This window comes from Monodon monoceros, unplaced genomic scaffold (assembly GCF_005190385.1).
Source record: "Monodon monoceros isolate NGI ecotype Baffin Bay Population unplaced genomic scaffold, NGI_Narwhal_1 Super_Scaffold_13, whole genome shotgun sequence".
NCBI lineage: Eukaryota > Metazoa > Chordata > Mammalia > Artiodactyla > Monodontidae > Monodon > Monodon monoceros.
The window spans coordinates 48,745,406-48,766,363 of record NW_021703769.1 but is presented as its reverse complement, the minus strand read 5'-3'; the positions used below and the strand labels follow the sequence as shown (position 1 = coordinate 48,766,363).

The following is a 20,958-nucleotide window of genomic DNA, read 5'->3' as shown; positions in this document are numbered from 1 at the left end:
TAAGGTGGGGGCGGTGGGGTAAGGTGGGGGCGGTGGGGTAAGGTGGGAGCGGGCGCGGAGAGGGGGGCGCAGGTGGCGGCGGGGTGACGCATGTGTGCTGGCGGGGGCGTAGGGTCCCCAGCTCGGCGGCTCTGCTCTGGCCCCTCGTCTGCCCCTCCCTTGGGCGAGGCCTGCAGGTGACAGCGGGGCTCCGAAAGCCCGACGCTGCGGAACGTCGGGGTCAGTGGGCTGGTGGTCCTCCAGCTCCAGAGACGACGGCAGCACCGGCTCTGAGCCTCCTACCCGGGGAAGAATCGGGGTCAGGCCGAGTGGGGGACCCAGGAGGGCCCAGGAAGAGGGTCAGGGCGTAAGGCTCTGAGGCTTGACCAGGGGCACTCGAGGAGCAAGTGACTTTGGGGTTGTTTACAGAATGGATGGGTTATGAAAAGCGTATGAAGTCGTGCGAAGATACAGTTTTACTCTGCAAGATGGAAAGTGAAGCAAAGTAATACCCTTTTCATATTAGATTGGCAATGTCGCATGTGGGCCAGGATGTGGGGAACAGCTCTCTGGGAGGTTGGTTGAACAGCCTAATAATTCCGTATCTCATTGAGCCTGGAGAAATTCTCAGATATTAGCTCAAAGAATTTCACTGTAGCGCTGTGGTGATGGTGAAAGTAGTGAAGCCATCTGGAGCCCCCGATAGGGTGCCATGAAATCAACCAGGTTCACGCAGCCCCTTCGATGAACAAGGTAAGATGCAGGCAATGCTGACCTGAGAAGACAAGTAAGCAAATGATAGTACAGTATATTCAGTGTAACTTCAACGATTATGCTTTAAAAACTTAATTCATTTCATTCTAGATTTACATATAACAAAATATAATGTATGCACAGGATAAAACCTGGAATGATGCTCACCAAATGGACAGCATCGTTTCCTTTGGGGATGGAGGTGGAGAGTGATGTTCTCGTCATTGATAACATTTTCACGAGAACATATTCACATATGACATGTAATTGACAACTAGTAAGTCAAAAAGTTCAGCATAAAAGTACCATACAATGCAGCAATTCCTCTCCTAGAGGAATGACAATATACATTTACACAAAAACTTGTGCATGAATATTCACAGCAGCATTACTCACAATAGCCAAAAGGTGGAAACAACCCAAACATCCATCAACAAATCAATGGATAAACAAAATGTGGCCTATCCACACAATGGATTTTCATCCATAAAAAGGAGTAAAGTGCTGATACTTGCTACATTTCATTTATGTGAAACTTCCAGAATAGGCAAATCCACAGAAAGTAGATTAGTGGCTGCCAGCGCCTGGGGGAGGGGGAAATGGTGAGTAACTGCTTAGTGGTACCCTGTTTCCCTTTGGGGTGATGAAAATGTTCTAAAATTGGTGATGGTTATACTACTTGGTAAAGCTATTAAAAATCCTTGAATTGCACACTTGAAATGGGTGAATTTTATAATATGTAAAATATGCTTCAATGAAGCTGTTAAAAATAATAAATCAATCAAAAGGATACATTGTCCAAGCTGAGCCACTAGACTCAGCTGGACGAGGCACTGAGGGTGCGTGCTAGGGAGAGGCCACGTGTGGGTTGGGGCTCCCTAAAAAGCAGATTTGTGCAGAGAGAACAGGCACATCATCATAGTGACCAGGCCCCGAGGGCTGCACCAAGGACAGCTGGGCTGGCACATCTGTCCAGCAGGCGAGAAACAGGGCAGCAAGAACTCCTCCCAAGGGATCACTGAGCCTGGGCTGTGTCTCCAGCAGCAAGTGGTCTTCATAGAGAGCAGACCCCTGCATGGGCAGGGCACAACACCGAGTGACCACCCCCCACAAGCTGCAGATAACCCTCATTGGGCAGTGAGCCATGTGGACTCTGCTGTTTCACTTTGGTGGGGTGCCCGGGGAGGCTTCCTGAGGAGCTGGTCCCTCTGTTGGGTGGGCAGCAAGCACCTGGGCCTTTCTCACCTGCCTTCAGGGAGAGGCTCTCCTGGTATCCTCCTGGCCCTCTGGGACATTCAAGAGCAGAGGCTGGCCAGGGATGGGCAAGGCCACCTGCTCATTCGTAATCCACAGAGTGGCCAAACCCTGGATGATGGCTTACAGCAGACATGGCCCCCAGCGTGTACAGAAAGGGCACATGGGGCTTCCCTGGTGGCGCAGTGGTTGAGAATCTGCCTGCCAATGCAGGGGACACGGGTTCGAGTCCTGGTCTGGGAAGATCCCACATGCCGCGGAGCAACTAGGCCCGTGAGCCACAACTACTGAGCCTGGGCAATGAAGAGTGGCCCCCGCTTGCCGCAACTAGAGAAAGCCCTCGCACAGAAATGAAGACCCAACACAGCCAAAAATAAATAAATACATTTATTAAAAAAAAAAAGAGAAAGGGCACATGCACCCACAGCACAGTGTTTACAGCAACGACAGCCAGTGGGCAGAGTCTTGTTAGCCTTCAGCTGGTGGGGGCGGGGAGCTGAGTCCCCACCACCTGCCACCCCCCAACCACGGCCAAGGCAGCCTCTCTGGCAGAGGTCACTACACCCAAGCTGGAGCCTGCCTCAGCCTAGCTTTGCCTACTCCCTGCTTTGAAGTCACTGAGGCCCCTCTCTGGGGCTGGAAGCCATGTGGGGCTGACATGTCCTCGGTTTCTGAGGCTGCCCAGAAGGGATGGGGGGTGAGAAACTATTATCATTCCACTTTGCAGAGAATTTAAACCAAAAGCACCCTTTGTACATCAGGACTTCCCCCGAAGGGGCTCCAGCAGCTGTAGGCCCCGCCGCCTGGTTCTCCATCACCAGGGACGAAGTGAGGCCGGCTGGGTCCTTCCCAGCACAGCTTGTGCAGCAGGCGTGACCATCCCTAGAACCTGTCCACGGAGTCTGATCCTGGGAGCAAGACTCAGCAACCTGTCAGGTGCTTCCTGTCCTCCTGATTTACTGGTTTCCTGTGCTGCTCCGGTTCCCTCTGACCTACGACTTCCCAACCTCAGAGCAGAAAGGCACCGCAGGAACCCACAGGGTCTGGGGCAGTGGGGCCCAGTCAAGGGAAGGATGGCTGGAGGGGTGCCATTCCCTGCTGTCCAGGAGGCCCTGTGGGTGGAGGAGCTGGCCTCCAACGTAGCTGCATGCCCTTCTGCAAGGACGCTCTGGGACCCACTAAGTGCCAGGCCTGGCCCAGGGGACCTTGGAGGAACCTCAGGCCAAGGACAAAGCAGCCCAGGACAGCCCTCCGCTCGCAGGTCCTGGGTCAGCCCTGCGAGGCGCCCAGGTGTTGGGTGGTCGAGGGTTACTCTGAGTCCCTCTGGAGGCCCCAGAGGTGTCTGGTGAAGAGCCCTGACAGTCTCCCCTGCAGTTCCCACACCCACTGTCTCCGAGCGAGGATGGGGGCCAGGCCTCCAGACTCAGCCTCTGTCCAGGAGGGAACAAACGAGTGGTCTGGGGTGTCTCCTTCCCCCCACTCCAGGATACCCAAAGCTGTCCACTCAGAAGGGCCTGGGGACCACCCATTGGGGCAAACAGACCTTGGCCCTGGTGCCCTAGGAGCTCTCACACAAGTGTCAGTTACTTGACCCCCAGTCCAGGCCTGCTGCCAGGAGAGGCCCCACTCAAGTCCTACAGGCAGAGGGCGTGGAAAGCTGTGTGCACCCGGCAAGAATCAATGGTGGACGCTGCCAGCTAGTGGGCCAGAGGGGGAGGAGGGACGGGACGGTCACATGGTTGAAAATATCTCTGTACTAATCACTTGTTATGTAAAAGGGAGAGTAGCTTTGCAGAGAACCTGGTGGGTCAGGTTGACGTCACTGGTTTGGGCAGACACAGTGTTCCTCCCAAGGCAATGCCTGAGAAGGACACAGCGGCATTTACATGTTCCCACTAAGAGCACAGGAGCTGAATCTCAAAATCATCAGACGAACCCCACATAGGGACAGGCTACCAAGTGACCGGCTGGATCTTTGAGGACCCCAGTGCTGGGAAAGGCAGAGACGGGCTGTGGGGTGGCTGAGGGCAAAGGGTTCTTGAGACTGGTGCCCAGGAGCATGGGAAGCAAGGTGGCCCCACCCATGCTCCTTGCCATGCCCTGGTTACACAGGTCAGTCCTTGGCCTTACAAGATATACACTGGGCATCTCGGGAGCACAATTAGGGCCAACTGATGATCAGACGGTTTAGAAAAGTTAGAACACGAGCACGAAAAAGCAGCTGTGGCAGAACATTAGCCCCAGGGAATCTGCTGAAGGTTGTGATGTGCTAGCTGTTTCTTTGAGTTGAAATCACATCAAAGTAAGTTTTCAAGGACAGGAGGGAGCTGGCGGGAGTGAACTATGTGGCTCAGACCGCCTGCTTCGGCAGCTCACCGCCCCTCTCTGAGCTTGTCTCCACACTGGAAGAGCACAGGGCCCTTCTCTGTGGGTGGCCGTGAGGACCTGTCTGGGAGGTGGTGGCCCCAGCTGAAAGGGGAATCATCCACTTTTCAGGGCAGCCTGAGGATCAGCCTCGGAGAAGTTGTAGGACAAGGCTCTGCCAGGTCAGCGTGGCAGGAGTGGTCAGAGCCCTGGGTTGAGGATGAGGGGCCACAGATGAAGGCTGTCCCTAGGCAAGGGCTGTACAGGTCCAGGGACGACACACAGGATAGGAGCAGCCTAGGACATGCAGGTGGCACGTCTTGGTGGCTGCTAGTGGCTGGAGTGACCCCTGTTCCCTCGGCCAGCTCTGGTGCCAGGCCTGGGCTGGCCCTTGGGAGATGGGCAGGCAGCCCCGCACCTGGCATGAGAGTGACAGCTGCCAGAAAAGGCCTGGAACACAGCCACCACTGCCCAGCAGGCTGGGCGGAGCAGGGGAGAGAATTCAGCGGGAGGTGAGGCAGGCCCCATGGGCCATCTCTGTGTCTTGACATCTAGTGACTGGGAAGGTGGCCCCAGAAATGCAGGTGATGGAGGCTCTTCTCAGCAGGCTCTGGGGTGTGGTCCTGCCCACCAGGAGCCATGTGGGGCCCTCTGCTGACCCTCAGTGGTGATGCAGGCCTGGCAGTTGCTGAGTGACCTCTTTGCGCTCCAACCCCCTTGCCTCCATAGCCAGTACAGCAGGCACAGAGGAAGCCACCTGAGGGTCCCTGGAGGCTGCAGGTCAGGCAGAGTCCATCAGGGAGAGCCCCTTCCTGTGTGGAGTCCACAGGTTTCAGGTGGTGACAAATATATATATCAGAGCTCACCCCTGCTCCCAGAGAGGTCTGCAGCCCTGCCCCCAGCCCTGCCCTGGGAGCTCCTCATGCCACGGCAAGGCCAAAACTGGAAAGCAAGTGGCCCTGGGTCCATCCGTCCACACGAGGACGTCTTCAAGAGGCCAGAGCCTACGTACACACACACCAGACCTGCAAAGAGGCCTGCTCTAGGGGACAGGGAGCCCAGTGCCCCGCAGCTTGGCAACAAACAGGAAACAGGCATGGTAATCATCTCAAGACAAAAAGTGGGGGCCAGCTGTCCCGCCACCCCAGGAGAAGGAGCGCCTCCCCAGACCCACTGCCCACGTGGTGATGGGAAGGCAGAGCACACACTCCAAATACGTGGGAGGTTTTATTGTCCCAGCAGAAAAGACAGAGCCAGTACCCCTCCTGCCTGACCCTGGGCTGGTGGGGACTCCTCCAGGCCCCCTCCCACTGTGGTCCACAGCCAAGGAGCGTGGGTGGCAGAAGTGGACAGTCCCAAGTGCCTGGGATGGACAGAGAGTGCTGCCCCGCTGCCTACAGCATGAACATCTCCAACTCCACGATGACACACCGTATGTGATGCCACCCGCATCTTGAGGCTTCCTCCCCCTGGGGATTCTGGGGCTCACACCCACACTCAGATTCTGCCTGTGGCCAGCAGGGAGATGCAGCCTGAGTGCTAGGACCCCTCCCTGGGGGCTGCAGGAGCATCTGCCCAGGAGAAGCCAGTGAGCGAGATGGAAGATTTGCAGGGGTACAGGGCAGGAACGGGGCAGCCGGGTGCGTGGGTCTTTGCTGACAGCTCCAGGCACCCCATGTGGCCTGGCTTCACACAGGGACACCCAAAGCCCTGAGGGCAGCTCCTCCTGCAGAGCAGTCTCTCCAGGAGCATCAACAAGTAAGCCCTGTGCGAATCAGGGCGTGAGGGGCGCTGCTGCCCAGGTTCCTGGAGCTGCTGGACTGCGCTGGGGGTCAGCAGTGGCTTGGATCCCCCAGACTGGCTGGCGGTGGCTCCACTGAGACAGCTGGAAGGCACTGGGGACCCAGGAGGGCATCCCCCAGAGAAGGAGATGCTTGGGGGGCCAGAGTCTCAAGGACACTTGAGTGCACCCTGGGAAGGATCCCCTCCACCTCATGACAGGATGGGGCGCCAATGAGCAGCCAGAAAGACCTGCCAGCCCACCCCACTGGGAACGGGCATGGTGGGCAGAGGCAGGGCTCTGCACCCCCTCCTAGGGCCTGGGTATAGACTGGGGTGGGGGGCAGGACGGGGCTCCTGGATAGGCCTGGGGGGCCGGTGCGCACCAGGTTAACCGTGCCATCACAGCAGGTCAGCAGGGGGTTCCCGAGGCAAATGTGCTGGTGCTGGAGCGTCGGCCACTGGCCTGGCTGGCCGTTCCCGCATCCTCCTGCTCACTACTCCCACGACCTCAGAGTCAGGAGGAGATGTGGCAGGCAGGGCCCAGGCAGGGCCTGCAGAGGCCCCAGGCAACCAGGGGCAGGAAGGCAAAGAGCAGGACCATGTGCTACCCTGACACCCTGGCAGGAGGTGGTGCTGGGCCAGCTGGTGGCCAGGGCCCCTCAGTCCTGCTTGTTCCCTCTCTGCCTCCAGGGGTAGATGAGCTCCCCGAAGAACAGCTTGCGGCACAGGGAACCCCAGGAGTGCTTGGGGTGGCAACCACAGGTGGGGAGGCGGTAGGTGTGCACCACGCGACTGTAGGGCAGGGGGTTTATCTGGAAGCACAAGGGCAGCGGTCAGCGGGACACAGCCCCCAACTCCCTGGGAGTCCAGCTCTCTAGGACCGGCAGGCCTGCGTGGGGGGTCCCTGGGCTGGACAACCATGGGGCAGGGCCAGCTCTGTGCCAGATGCGCTCTCACCTGGGGTACACGGGGGTCAGGGTGAGCAGCTTGGGAGGCAGGCTTGGGCCACAGTCAGGCGGGCTCCGCTCTGGCCCGGCTGCGGGTCACCGACCCCTCCATTCCAGGACTCACTCAGCTCCCTGGAGCCTCCTCAAGTGGGACTCAGGACACTCCCGAGAAAACCACACAGGGACCGGCTGCCTCAGCATCTGACTTCTCCCCTCAGGCCAACCGGACACCTGCATCCAGCAACACCGGCACCTGGCCTGCTCCCTCCCGCAAGACAGGCCCCAGACTGCTTAAGGAGCTCAACAGAGTAGGCCTCAGGTGTGTCCTGAGGCCTTTGCCAAGTCTCTGCTATTCTGCCTGGAAGGAGAGCCCAGGGGCCCAGGGCAGGAGACAGGGATGCAGGCCCAGCAGGCAGGTGCCCTGGGTGGCTGAGGGTGTCTGGCACAGCATACGGGACCCCATACATGGGCCCTGCTGGGGGAGGTTCCAGGCACAGAGGTTGATGGTGCCCAGAGGCCTTGGGGGTGGGCGAGCCTCCCCCGGGCCCCACCCCTCAGCTCTGCTGGGCCCTCCTGCCTGCACCTCACCCAGGCCTGTGAGGCCCACACCCAGGGCGGCACAGAACATGCCTCAGAACATGGGCGGCCTCATGGCGGGCAACAGCATGAGGGCTGTGTGGAGGCCTTACCTGCATCAGGAGGCGGAGGGGCCTGCCAGTCTCGTGCTCCAAGACTCGGAACTTCACCCCGGCTGTAAGGAGAGCAAGGTCCCCGTGAGGGAGGGTGGCCTTCCAGGGCTCCCAGGGCCCTGCAGGCCGCCCCCACCAGCGCTCCTGCTCCGAGCGGCATTCCGAGGGCTACAGGCTGCCCGGGCAGCAGCTCGCCTCTCCAGCCCGTCCTTCCCATCTGCCTCCTTGAGCTGCAGCCTGGCCCTCGTCAGGGCCTCCTGCAGAACTGCACTGAGAGACCAAAGCCGTGGGTCTAGCAGGCGGGGAAAAGCGGGCAGGTTGTGCTGCTTTCTGAGTAGGACGGGGGTTTTCCCAGAGTGGATGAGGCACTTGCTGGGTGGTAGGCACTCTGCTGGCATCTCAGTGCCTTCCAACTGCTGTGCGCACGGCTGACTCAGGGACCCACCACACTCTGGCCTGCAGTGTGGGCTCTCAAGCCTGGGGATTCCCAAGGCGGAAGGTTCTTGAAAGGAGAAACAGGAGCTAATTATCAATTGATGAAGAGGCCCCAAGGCAAACTCGGTGGAGAGAAGAGGCGGCATCTGTGGCCTTTTATGTCAAGTTAAAAGGACTCTGCTCTAGCTGTGAGCTGAGGGCTGGGAGAGGAAGGTGCCGGGTCCAGGCTCTCCACCTGCCTGCTTCCAGGCGTGCTGAAGTGTGGGTGGGGGCTGGGGGACCAGGGAGCATGGGCAGCACTACACACGGGCCCCTGGCCTGGGCCACCTGGGGGTCTGTGGAGAACGTGGCTTGGAAAGAGGGTTTGAGGACATCCAGCGGGCAGACTCAAGGCCCAAAGCCCAGGGAACATGCACATTCATGTCTTCTGACTCGGAACTGGCTGGGAGCGGCAGCCGTGAACTCTGGCGTGCGGCCGAGCTGCCGTTTGCAAACTAGTCCAGGGCCTCCTGGGCACGCTGGTCAGCTCCGGGGCCGTGCCAGCAACTCCTCAAGTTTCCTGTTATGTTCAAAGCCCCTGAACCGGATGAGCCAACCCACAACTCAGTGACCAGTTGGGCCGGGCCTCCCTAGGCCTGCAGTGGGGACAGCCTCCTGTCAGGGGCATCTGGCCAACCCGTGGCTGGTGTCAGCATGCAAACAGGGGCATCGCCTGCAGAGGGGATGACAGGAGCAGCTGAGCTGGTGCGTGTTGTCCCCGCAGGTGGTGGCCTGCTGGGGGCGGGGCGGGAGGCACGCCTGTCACACAGCTCTGGCCAGCCTGGCATCCTCCACCCTGGCCGGTCCCCTCCAGGAGGAGAGGCACCAGCAGGCACACACAGCTCCACACAACCACACGAGACACGTCTTTTCTGAGCCACTTTCAGGCACCACCTACAGGACTACTGCAGACAGACCTCAGAGCAAACGTCCACACTCATCACAGGGGAGGCTGAGGAGGCGGAGGGCTGCCTGTGTGGCCTCTGAACCTGAGGGCAGGGAGCCTCTCCCTCCAGCTCAGGCCCCGGGACCAGGTTCTTGTCCTCCCTGCCCGCCCCACACACGGCTGCATCCAGGGCCCGCAGGTGCGCCGCCTAGCCAGCACGCAGACCTACCTGCGAGCCTGTAGGGCCGGCAGAGCCGGAGGCCGAGTGAGTACAGTGGCAGGGAGTTGATGAGGTCCACAAGCAGATGGATCAGGCCCTGTACAGCGACCACCAGGAGCCGGAGCTGCATCACAGACAGTGCTCAGGTTCTCTGACCTGGGACTGTGGCCACAGCCACAATGCATGCCCCTGAGCAGAACAGCCTGACGGGTCCCAAGAGGAGGGCAGGGACCCCGCCCTGAACCTGAGGCCTGAGCACAGGAAGGCAGGGAAGCCACAGGCTAGAGCGGTCTGCCCTGCTGCCAGGTCAGAGGAGGTGGTGCTCCAACCCAGGGAAACATGCCACTGGGCCCTCAGCCCAGCCACCCGGGGGCCACTCCCCTCCTGCTGTCTGTGCTCGCCTCCCCATAACATGGGAGACCCCTGCCCTCTGTGAACCCAGCTGCGTGTCCCAGAGCAGTAGTGGGTGGTGTCCCCCGCGGGTGGGACCCCTGCCTGTTCCAGGGCCAGCACACACTGCCCAGAGTCCAGAACAGCCACACCCCATGTGGCCGGCAGGGATGGACGACCTGCCCACAGCTGCTAGCAGTCACCACTCCAAGCACCGTGGGCTAGGTCCACTGGCCAGGTGACACGCCCAGCACCCCCATGGTACACAGCACTTGGCTCACCAGGGTGAACACCAAGTAGTACAGGGCCGTGGTGGGCAGAAGGAAGACCAGGATGGTGAACAGCAAGGTCCCGATGAACAGCTACAGGGAGAAAGGATGCCAGCATCGGCGACAGCCCTGCCAGCACTGGGCACACCCGATACCCATCCCACTAAATCCATCCTGTAACTGAGCAGAGATGGAACGCCTGCCAGCTTCCTGAGACCACTTGGGGAAGCCCACTCAGGACAGCTCTCTCCAGTACTGGGAGGGACACCTGCCTCCAGACCCGGTGACACATGGGGTGACAGGGGTTGGGGAGACCAGCTGACAGGGTATACAGCCCGTACACTAAAGACAGGAGGGTGGTGAAAATTAGGCAGCAAAAAACGTGTCCTGGAAGGCAGCACTCAGGGTCCCTGCGTCAGGTCTGAGCAAGCGAATGGGACTAGCCAGAGCCAAGCCCTGGGCGAGGTCACCTTAAGCACCTGCAGCCCCGCGGCCTCCTGAGAGCAGGGTCCATCCCCACATGGGCAAGGTTCTGCCCTGTCTGAGGTCCTGCATACACCCTACCCCTTGCAGCTCCCCATACACCCCGGAGCCCTGCAAAACAGGAGTGAGGCTGCCCCTTGTGGTGCCTGAGCAGTTGCACCAGCCCATCGGAAGGGGCAGCTGGACTGGAGCTGGAGCCGGTACCTGGTCCAGGTCATAGGAGCAGGAGTCCACGCGCTGGCGCAGAACATTCCACTTCTTCCCTCGGAACAGGCGCCAGAGTGAGGACAGGCCATGGATCTTCAGGCAGTATAGCCTGCAGGACGTGGTACCATCAGAGCTGGGCTGGTGACCCCATGCCCACCCGGTCCCGGAAGCCTGTCTGTGGTGCCCAGGGCTCGGGGGGCTGCACTGGGTCAGCCCGCAGGAGTGGGGGGGGGTGCACACCCACCTGGCGCCATAGACATAGAAGCAGTAGATGTGGAAGGTGAGGAGGGCTATGATGTCTGAGAGGATGGACAGGGCGACCGTCAGGCCCAGGCAGGCTGAGAGGCCCACGTGCCACAGGATGCGCTCAATGAAGGGTGACATGAGGTGGATGTAGCCTGGTAGGATGGGGGTCAGCCTTGAGGGGGGAGCCCAGGGAGGTCCTGGTCCCCCCCAAGTCCATCATGAGGATGGCTGCCCAAGCTTCTGGAAACTGTGAGTGGCCAGCACAGCATAGCAAGGCTCCACACACGGGATGCTGGGTCAACAGGAAGCAGAGACCAAGGGGACAGGGCCTGGCTGGGCCCCACTGCCCCCCCTCAGCCAGGGTCTATGTCCCTGGGGGCACGGGCTTCAGGAGCCAAAGTGCGGGTCAGTGGCTGGGTGAAACCCCGAGGCGGCCCGCCTGACCGCTGGCACTCACTGATCCACAGGTGGATGTGGTACAGGAAGAAGCGGCCCAGCACCTGGTCCAGCGCCCGGTTCATCTTGAGCCCAGCAGGTGCGCCCATCAGCCACTGTAGCAGATGCTGGAGCTCCTCGGCCACGCGCTGCGAGGACACATGAGGGCCACACCGTCCATCAACTTGCCCCACCCCAGTTACCCATCTGGGTGACCCTGAGTGAGAGTGAGGGGGTCAAGCCCATCAGGGGCCCCCGTAGCAGGCGGGCGGGGAGGAGGTGGGTGCTGGAGGGTCCCACAGAGGGAAGAACCATGTCAAGTGAGGACCAGAGATAGCACAGGGACCCTCACAAGCAAGCAGGGAGGCCAACTACTGTCCTGGCCGCCCCAGGAGGAAAGCTGTGCCAGCCCTGGGAGGCAGGCCTGCAGGACTCCTGGTCTCATCACCAACACTGAGGCCACAGGACCGACATCCCTGCCCCAAAGTCTGCCACCTCCCTCCCACGTACCAATGCGGGCCTTTCCCAACCCTGGGTGAAGGCCTCTGCCGTGTCAGGAGCAGTGAGAAGGGGAACAGAATGTTCTTTATAAATAGACCTTATTTAATATTTAAAGGATAAGAGCTTGGCGGCAGGAAGAGGCTTTCATTTTTAAATTAAATATTTATATTTCTGAGCAATTTTGCAAAAGGGAGGCCTAGGGTGAAGCTGGCCAAAAGGCAGAGCACCCTCCTCCCTCCTGGGCCAGGCTTCCCTGAGAAGCTATGGGACTCTTGGCCTGTAGGGGCTCCTGCCTGCAGGGTCCTGGCCTGGCCACAAGCAGGCCCAGTGCACACGTGTGCCTGGACACTGATGACAGCAGGCAGCAGCTGAGCCCACAAGGACCTCGCAGCCAGGCCGCAGCGGCTCTACCACAGCCAGGGCCAGGAGCCCCACAGAGGCCTGGGCAGAGGGCGCGGGGGGGTGGGGCACTGAGGGACCAGAAGGGCTGCCCTAGGCAAGAAGACAATCTCCCAATAGAAGTGACAGGGGCTCTGAAGGAGGCAAAGAAGATGAAGGCTCAGAGCCAGCACGGACAGACAGTGGGAGGATGACTGTGGAAGGGAGAGGAGGCTGGGGCGGTGCCCAGGCCCTGGGAACGGCACACAGACTGTGCAGGGCAAGTTCAGGAGCACAGCCGATGAGCTGGTGCCTCTGGCTGTCAGCACGGGAGATGCAGAACTGGTGCAGGCATCAGGGTGGGAGGCTGAGCTGGACCACACAGACACCGGCACGCACACAAGGTCTCTGTGATGCTGACTGTGCAGAGCGCCCAGGCCGAAAGTGAGCCACCCCGAAGAACCAGGAGAGCAGAAATGGTCATGCACGGTGGGGAGGCAATGGGGATGCCATGACACTGAGCCTGGCAGGGAGGTGGCTCCCCCTAAAAGTCTCCAACACAAGGGGGCTCCAGACAGGCCACCTGCAGGAAGAGGCCAGGAGCTGGAGGGCCCAGGTCTACATAGCCCCACCTATTCTGTAAGACACAGCAGCTCCTACGGGACTTGTCTGGGGTCAGGGGTGAGCTGCTCTGGCTGGCTGAGGGGCCTCTGCTGCCCCCAGGAGGGGTCCTGCCCCCCAACCCTGGGAAACAGGTGTTCAAGTACACCTCAACCAACTTACGTCAGCCACAGGGATGAGGGCATCAGCCAGCTGCCCGATGAGGTCCTTCCTGTGGAGCCAGGACAGCAGCATGAGGCCAAGGGCCACATCCAAGAGCACAGAGACAAGCATGTTGGCCTTCCTGGAAGGAGGGGTCCAACGGGAGCGAGTGGTGAGGGTGGCGTGGCCAGAAAGGGTCAGCTTGGGCAGGCCTGCTGTGGGGAGGGGGCTGGGCCCGTGGCGCGTCTGGGGAGGAGACCAGGGCAGGACCCGCACCTCATCAGCTGTGTGGGGCTCTCAGCCGTCCGGGTGCTGAAGATGAGTGTGAGCTGCTCCAGCCGGTGCCTGAGCTGCTCGCACGTGGAGAGTTTGCTCCAGATGAAGGACAGTGGCCACAGCTTGAACACCCTGCGGAGGAGGGGAGAAGGATGGACCTCCGGGTCTCTGGGGTTCTTCTGCCCACCAGGGAGGGAGGGCCATCTCAGCCGTGGCCGATATCCCTCAACGTGCAGAGAGGAAGGGCCCTAGTCTCCCCAAATACCAGTAGCCACACTCCTGAACTCAGCGGGGCGGGGACACGGGGGGAGGACCCAGGTGGGCAGCCCAGCGGGGGTTGCGGTCACTCACGACCATCAACTGGGAACGCAAGGTGCTGACTCCAGGCACTGAAGCTGAGTGCCTGCCGGACGGGTGTCCGTGTCAAGGGTTTCAGCTGACCTGACTGCTCAACGAGAATGATCTCTCACACAGCAAAGAAAGAACCAGACACTTCACAGACATGAAGGCATTGAGGGGAGATGTTCTCAAGCAAAGGTGGAGAAAGCGCCCAATGGCAACTCAGAGCCTGGCTCCCACCCAGAGCCCCACTGCCAGCAGGAGGGACCTAAAGGGCTCGTGCAAAGTGCAGAGCCGCCAGGTGATCACGCTCAGGCCCTCGGGAGGAAGGAGGTCTTGACCTTGAAGGTTTGAAGCTTCTGTCCTCAGCCAAGCCACTCTGACCCAATTCCAAGAGTGAAGTGTGGCCTGCACTGCACCCCCCATTCCAGTCCAGTGGAAGGCAGCCTCGCATGGGCTGCAGAGACCCCCATGCAGGGTCTCCCCGAGGTTCAGACCAGCCCTGGGCAGCACCTGCACCTGCCCTGGGCAGCAACAGCCATGCCCCACATGGACGTCACAGGGCTCCTGACCTCCGCCAACAGCCAGCACCTGCCTACCTAAGGGGCAGATCGGGATTCGGGGCACTCAAGCGGTTCATAACCTTTCTTGCTTTCTTTGAGAGCTGACAAAAGGAATTTCTCTTCCCAAAGTTGCACCCAGGCCCAGACACACTTTCACACGATTCATTCCAAGGGGCTGTGAAGCTCTGAAACCCACCGCTCAGGACAGGATACCCAGCAGCCCCCACAGCCCAAGGTGGTGTGCGCACATAGCTGCTGGGGTCTCTCTGCAGCGACAGGCCCAAGCGCTCCCAGAGCCCCTGGTGAGCCGGCGAGGCCAGTCCCCAAACCTGACAGCCGAAACCCTGGACCTCAGGGTGCAGCACAGTTGTCCCATACCAGGTGGTGCCACCAGGGAGGTGGCTTCTCACAGACAGAGGGTCCTGTGGCTAACTCGCCAGAACACCCACGTGCTGCCCCAGCATCCTCAGGGCCCCCAGGGGCTTTTACAAATCCCTCGACCAGGCCCGCAGCCAGGAGTGTTCCGGTAATTCTAGAGAGCGGCCCAGGCTGGGGACCACGCCCCCAGCCCCACAGACAGCAAGTGGATGCTGTCCCACAGCCTCCCAGGGCTGCCTCTCCTGCGAGGTCGGGGCCAGGGAAGCAGGTGGGCCTGTGGGTCTGAAGGACAAGCAACTCGCCAGCAAGGAAAACAGTGGCCCCTGCGCAGCAACAACCCGGTCTGTTCATCATCTAATTCTCCTTTCAGGGACCTGAGCTGTCTGAGGGTCACCATGTATCCCTACTCAGTGTGTCCCACGCAACCACAGGGGCTTCCAGGAAGCCTAGCTTTGCCACAGGAGCGAGGGACACCAGAACAGAAACCACCACTAGGGTGTCCTCTGAGCTACAGTGCGGAGGGAGCGTGGGATGAGAGCAGGGGTGCAGGGGCAGCGGTAAGCTTCAGAAGGGCCATCTGGGCCTCCATGATCCCTGCATACCAAGGGGTGGGCCTAGGCCTCAGGGGCCCAACTCTCCCTCGCCTGGCCAAGGGGCACCTACCGACAGGCGCTGGCAGCCGAGATGAGAGACAGCAGGCAGGCCAGAAACAGGCAGACAGGCCCTGCTGCCCACTTGGCCAGCTCCACGAGGATGCTAGCCTCCATGCCCTCCGACTGCCAGTGGCTCAGCTGCACGGGGCCCTCATCGAACCGGTCACTTTGGAAGAGTGCCTCGCTACGCGCCACTGTGTCAAAGACAGCAGCCAGGCCCCCCGCGCTGGCTGTGGTGTCCCCAGCCTGGCGGTCGGGCAGGGCCGTGGGCGGGTGCAGTTGGGACAGCAGCACCTTGCGCTGGTCGTAGAAAATAAGCATGACCTGGTCCTCGCCGGAGGCGGCAGGGGAGGCGGGCCCCTGCCAGTGGGTGGCCTTGCAGCTCCAGGACTTGCTGCCTCTCTCCCGGCATAGCTGGAACCAGGGCTTGTGGGAGAAAATGGCGCCCAGGCCCTCCAGGAAGTGGCCCAGGCTCTCCTCCGGCTCTTGCCGGCGGTGGCACCAGGTGCCCAGCACAGTCACGCCCACCTGACTGGCCTGCTGCACCTGGGCCAGGAGCTCCTTGACCTGGATGGGGATGAAGGGAAAGTGCACCACAGCCAGGACCACGGCACTGCTCTGCTCCGGGACCCACCGTCCAACCAGGAGACCGCTGTCTGCCGAGGCACAGCATGTGGGGAAGAAGGCCTTGAGCACCATGCCGGGGCTGCTGGAAGAGAGGAGGGGCTCAGCTCAGAGCTGCTGCCGGTGCCACTGTGCCCCGAGGACCCGGGGTGGCTGGCAGTGCCAGGGCTGCAGGTCCTAGCCAACAGGTGGCCCTGACAGACACATCCACGTGGCCACTGGGCCCATAGGTGGGGACGACCCAGCTTTGGGTCTGGTCACGAGGCTGGCAGGGGGGCCCAGCTATCCATCTCTGCCCCTGGCTGCTGTGAGTACAGGCCCAGGCCACTCCCATTCCTACCCTGAGGCAGGGCAACGCTTCCCCACTCCAGACACAGGCAGGCTGATACAGGTGAGGTCACATGACCTGCTCAGCACCACTCACAGGCTGTGCCGGGGTGAGCACAAGGGTTTAATTTTTGTTTTTAGGGAACTGATTAGTTTTTGATGTGTAGCACATGGAAAAATCTACAATCTCATTAACAATTAAAGTAATTTAAATTAAAAATCTAACAAACCTTGATTTACTTACTAAGCTAGCAAGAATAAAGATGAACATTTAAACAAATTGCCGCTGAGCTGAGGGAAATCAGATGCGTCCACACCGCTGGCAGCTGTGGGCATTGGTACAGGTGCCCCAGAAGATGCCTGGGGACATGCCTGGTGCCAAAGCCCACCTCCCTTCCCAGTGAGCCCCCTGGGGGAGCCTTGGCGCTCAGGGAACAGGTTCAGCTCCATGGGGCTTCTGCTTCTATCCCAACCCTCCAGCCTGCGGCTGTGCCCATCCCTCCCTGGGAGCCCCATCCTCTTGTCACAGCTGAGCACCTCCTTCAGGACTACCTATTCCCGCAACCAGGCAGTGTTCTAGAAATGGGGGTGGGAGAAGTTCTCCAGCCCTGGAGAATGGCTGAGGGGACACCAGCCTTCCCAGGACCTCTGAGCAGCAATAACATCCCCAAGCAGCTGCAATTCCTGAATCCTGTGGGACTGTGAGCCCTGCCTTGCACAGGAGTCAGCTCACTGCGGATGCGGATTCTCAGTAAGCAACTCATTTCCCACCTGAGCCCTCCTAGACAGGGCCTGACGGGGAGGAGGTTCACCTTGGTGAGGGTTCACCTTGGAGCTCGCCCTTTCCTAGACACTAACGACCCCACTGTGTCAGCACAAAGGGCAGAGAAGCTGCCCTGAGCTAAGACCCCCAAGTTGGAGATACACCTGAGGGAGGGACACAGGCCTCAGACTGAGCCTGGTCCTCCAGGCCCCAGTGCTCAACAGGCCCTCGGAGAGAGGGGGAGAGAGAGGGACACACATGTTGGGGAGGTGCGACATTGAGGGAGCCCTTTCCTGAGGGTCAGGGGGGCTGTGGGAGGAGCCTCAAATGCCCAGGGCTTAAGAGGCAACTGGTAGGACTTCCATGGTGGCACAGTGGTTAAGAATCCGTCTGCCAATGCAGGGGACACGGGTTCGAGCCCTGGTCTGGGAAGATCCCACATGCTGCGGAGCAACTAGGCCCGTGTGTCACAACTACTGAAGCCCGCGCGCCTAGAGCCCATGCTCTGCAACAAGAGACGCCACCGCAATGAGAAGCCCACACACCGCAATGAAGAGTAGCCCCACTCGCTGCAACTAGAGAAAGTCCACCCACAGCAACGAAGACCCAATGTAGCCAAAAAATAAATAAATTTAAAAAAAAAAAAAAAAGGCAACTGGTGAAGCCGCTTTCCTCCCCTGCAGTCCAGAGTGGGGCTGGAGGGGCGAGGCTTCTCCCACCTGTGGGTTTTGACTGAAAAGCATCCCTCTGAGTCCAGCAGTAGCTGGACTCCCAAATACCCCTCCCCCCCAGAGACCAGAGAGGGCAGGCAACATGGGTGTCAGCAGGGGAAAGGCTGGAGCCCAAAGGCAGCCCCGGGGCTAAGTTCCTGTGGCCATCAGCAAGGGCATCAAGGACCACCTTGTCTTCCTGACACTTCTGCACGGGCATCGTCAGAGATACAGAGCAATTCTGCCTGTGAGGATCCCAGTACATCTCGCTTGGTGACCACCATAGGGGACCAGCCATCATGGTCCAAGCCTCTCAGCACCAGCCTGTCGGCACCCACCAGCTCAGCCAAATGACACAATCACACCCTGCTCAGGGACTTCTTTCACAGGAGCTAAGGAAAACTGCCCAGAGCTACTGTCAGAAAATAAATACAACTGGCCTAACAGTGAGCAGATGCTCTGGGCGAAGCTGGTTACACGGTGGGTTCACTTTCAGAAAATTCACTGAGCTGTACACATACGATCTGTGCACTTTCTTTGTGTGTTTTATGCTTCATCTACAAAGTTTACCTTAAAGAAAAAAAAAGCTCCTCATGTCTGGGGAAGAGCGGAGGGCAGAGGTTGGTGTTCCCATCTGTGGGGTAGTGAGAGAGAACTCTTAAATCACGGGGTAAGTTCCCATCCCCACCACTACCTCAGCCTCTGGGAGTGACCAACACAAAGAAGTCTGCTCAGATCAGACAGCCAGGAAAAGATGAAAGAGGAGGCAATCGATAGCAGAGGTGCAGATGGGAGAAAGCGGGGCAGTAACACGCAGCCGTGTGCATCTTTAAAGACTGTGATAAAAACAAGGGCACAGGCCTGGGAAAGCTGCCTCTGTTATGAATGACACCTGGTTCCCTGTGACCCAGCCCATTCCAGATCAGTCAGGCCATGCAGTCACTAGAACGACCCTCCCCGCATAACCTGAACTCAACCATCTACCTTGTGAAGTGGACATCCTGTCATCCTCCACAAGAACTGATTCAGGGCAAAAGCCCAGTTATGACTGGCCAGGGACATCTAAATGGCTAAAACCGTCCTCTGCAGAGCCTCCTGGTCACTGCTCCTCAGTAGCTCACAAGAATTCATTGTTACTCCATGTGTTTGTGTTTAAAAAACAACAGGCATTCAGTAAAGAATGCTCTTCCCCACGAATCTAGGGCTCTGGTTTTTGCCCTGTACTGCAGTCAGGAACAACTGTAAAGCTCTGACAGCCAGTTCCACTGACCATGAATGCCCTTCCAAAGGGTCCACAGAGGGACCCGGGTTGGGGTGGGCCAGAGGGAACCGGCCGGCCGCCCTTCACCCCACAGGGCGGGGGTCCAGACTCCCCGCCAGGGCATCCACGCGGCCCGTGGGGCTGGGAGGGCAGGCTCCTGCAGGGGCTGGCGGGTCCTCACTGCCCTCCCAAGTCTCAGGCCCACCCTGGCCGGCGGCCGGCGGCGTCCCCATTTTACAGATGAGGAAATAGAGGCTCCGAGAGGCAAAAGGCCTGCGCCGTCTCCGGGAGGAGGCTCCGGAGACCCTCGGGCTCCCGGCCCTGCTTCCGCGGCCGCCGCGGCAAGAGTCGGGGCCCACAGCCCGGCGGGGGCGGCTCCCCAAGGTCGCGCCGCAAGGACGCCGGCCCGCCCCCCGATTGCTCACCGGCTGCTCCCCGGGTCCGCGCCCTCAGCTGGCGGGGTCGGGGTGGGGTTGGGGACCGCGTCGGGCGGCCCCGGGCGGTCAACAGCACTCGCCGCCCCCCGCCCCACCTCGGCGGCGCCGCGGGACACGAGCCCCATTTCCGTCCGCTCCCGGCGTTGCCGCGCGACGGTCCGGCCCCAAAGGCACCCGGGCTGCCCCCCGGCCCTCGCCCGAGCGTTCCGTGCACGCAACGTTCCGGTCGCCGGAGCCGGTGGCCCGTGCGCGCAGCGCCCTTGTCTCTCCTGCGTCCTTGTCCTCCCCATGCCCTGTGCACAACGTCCTTGTCCCCCATGTCCTTGTCCCCTTCGCAGCATCTTTGTTCCCCCTCCAGTCTACCCACAGTGTCCCCAACACCCCTGCCTTCCAGTTCCCCACCTTCCCACAGCCACCAAACCTCCCCCATGCCTGGTTTCTTCATCTAAGGGATCCAGTAGACCTGACATTTGAGGGTCCCAGACTTCACCTTGTCTCCACCATCCCAGGGTGAAAGGATCCCCAGGCCCTGGGTGGGGTCCCAGAAGAAGCTGCCACCCCAGCCCCAGACTGGCCCCTTTGCACCCTAGTCCCTGTAGAGGCCAAGTGAGCTACGAAGGTTGGAGGGCCAGCCCAGGGTCTGAAGCCATCTGATCTGATGGTCAGGAGGCGTCCCTGGCCCCTCCTGTTCCAGGGGACAATACCCCTAGCACCAGCAGCAACTACTAAAGTTTACAGAGCACCTGCCCCACACACTTCCTTACACTGACCCACTTAATACTGCCCCACCTTTGCAGGGGCTGGGACATATGGAGGGGACCTTGTCAGGCAATGGCCTAAACCACAGACCCCTGAGACCATCCCCTCACCAGCCCCCAGGGGCAGGACTAGGCACTGGCCCTTTCCCCTGAAGACCACCCACTGGAACTAGGAGCCTGGCTGGGCTCCTGACTCAGAGTAACCCCACACACCCCCTACCCCTTCCGGCCTCATTTTCCTGCTATTTTTAACAGCAGGAGTCTGTCCTCACAGGAGGGCTCTTCTGCACTTGACCACTGCCCGGAACTCTCCCAGCAACCCCACCCATGAGCTTGGAGCTGTTTGATCCTCATTTGCAGTGGAGAAAATGAAGGCTCAGACAGTGTCACATGGGAGAAGTGGACCAGGAGCATGGAGGCTTCCAACTCAGCCATGTGTCACCCCAGGGCACCTCTGGGGGGGCCCCTCCTCTGCTCCCCCCTTACCTCAGCTGGGCCCAGAGAAGCTTCAGGAGGCTTGGCACCTGGGGCACCTCTGAAAATGATGGACAGTGCAGGGCCGCGCCCCTGCCCAGGCTGCCCAGCCCAGCCCAGCCCGGCCCTGCCCGCCCAGCCACACCCTCCCTGCCTGCCTCTGTCTGATTAGGAGGCTGGGGCTGCGGCACCTGGTGGGAGATCCTGCCTGGGTAAGTGCTGGTAGCTGGCCCGACACGCTGAAGATCTCCAGGCTTCAGCTGCCAGCCCCAAAGCGCAGGCCTCTTGGGCCTTGGAGGCTGGGAGGCAGCTGATCCAGGCTGTGGACCAAGTCTGAATCCTCTCCAGGAGGAAGACAGGAGGCCAGGCCCGGGCC

The 20,958-nt window shown here is 60.3% G+C and overlaps 1 protein-coding gene across 5 annotated transcripts; it reads right to left on the bottom strand.

The window, feature by feature from the left end:
* Positions 1 to 6,554: 6,554 nt before the first annotated feature.
* On the bottom strand, positions 6,555 to 20,953 carry PIGQ (phosphatidylinositol glycan anchor biosynthesis class Q). 5 transcript variants are annotated; one of them, XM_029221703.1, is made up of 12 exons: positions 20,774 to 20,953; positions 18,223 to 18,286; positions 15,239 to 15,937; positions 13,296 to 13,427; positions 13,041 to 13,161; positions 11,401 to 11,527; positions 10,942 to 11,095; positions 10,695 to 10,806; positions 10,020 to 10,100; positions 9,358 to 9,472; positions 7,769 to 7,830; positions 6,555 to 6,944 (listed from the first exon to the last, which is right to left on the bottom strand). In XM_029221703.1, exons 3-12 carry the CDS (start codon positions 15,925 to 15,927, stop codon positions 6,792 to 6,794), a joined length of 1,746 nt encoding a protein of 581 aa, XP_029077536.1. In that variant the 5' UTR covers positions 15,928 to 15,937; positions 18,223 to 18,286; positions 20,774 to 20,953; the 3' UTR covers positions 6,555 to 6,791. The 5 variants fall into 5 exon arrangements, 4 of the variants coding, with proteins under 4 accessions (XP_029077536.1, XP_029077535.1, XP_029077534.1 ...); XM_029221702.1 differs by lacking the exon at positions 18,223 to 18,286 and having other exon boundaries at positions 15,239 to 15,934; positions 20,774 to 20,886; XM_029221701.1 differs by lacking the exons at positions 18,223 to 18,286; positions 20,774 to 20,953 and adding an exon at positions 19,339 to 19,643 and having other exon boundaries at positions 13,041 to 13,089; positions 15,239 to 15,934.
* Between the last annotated feature and the right edge of the window lie 5 nt (positions 20,954 to 20,958).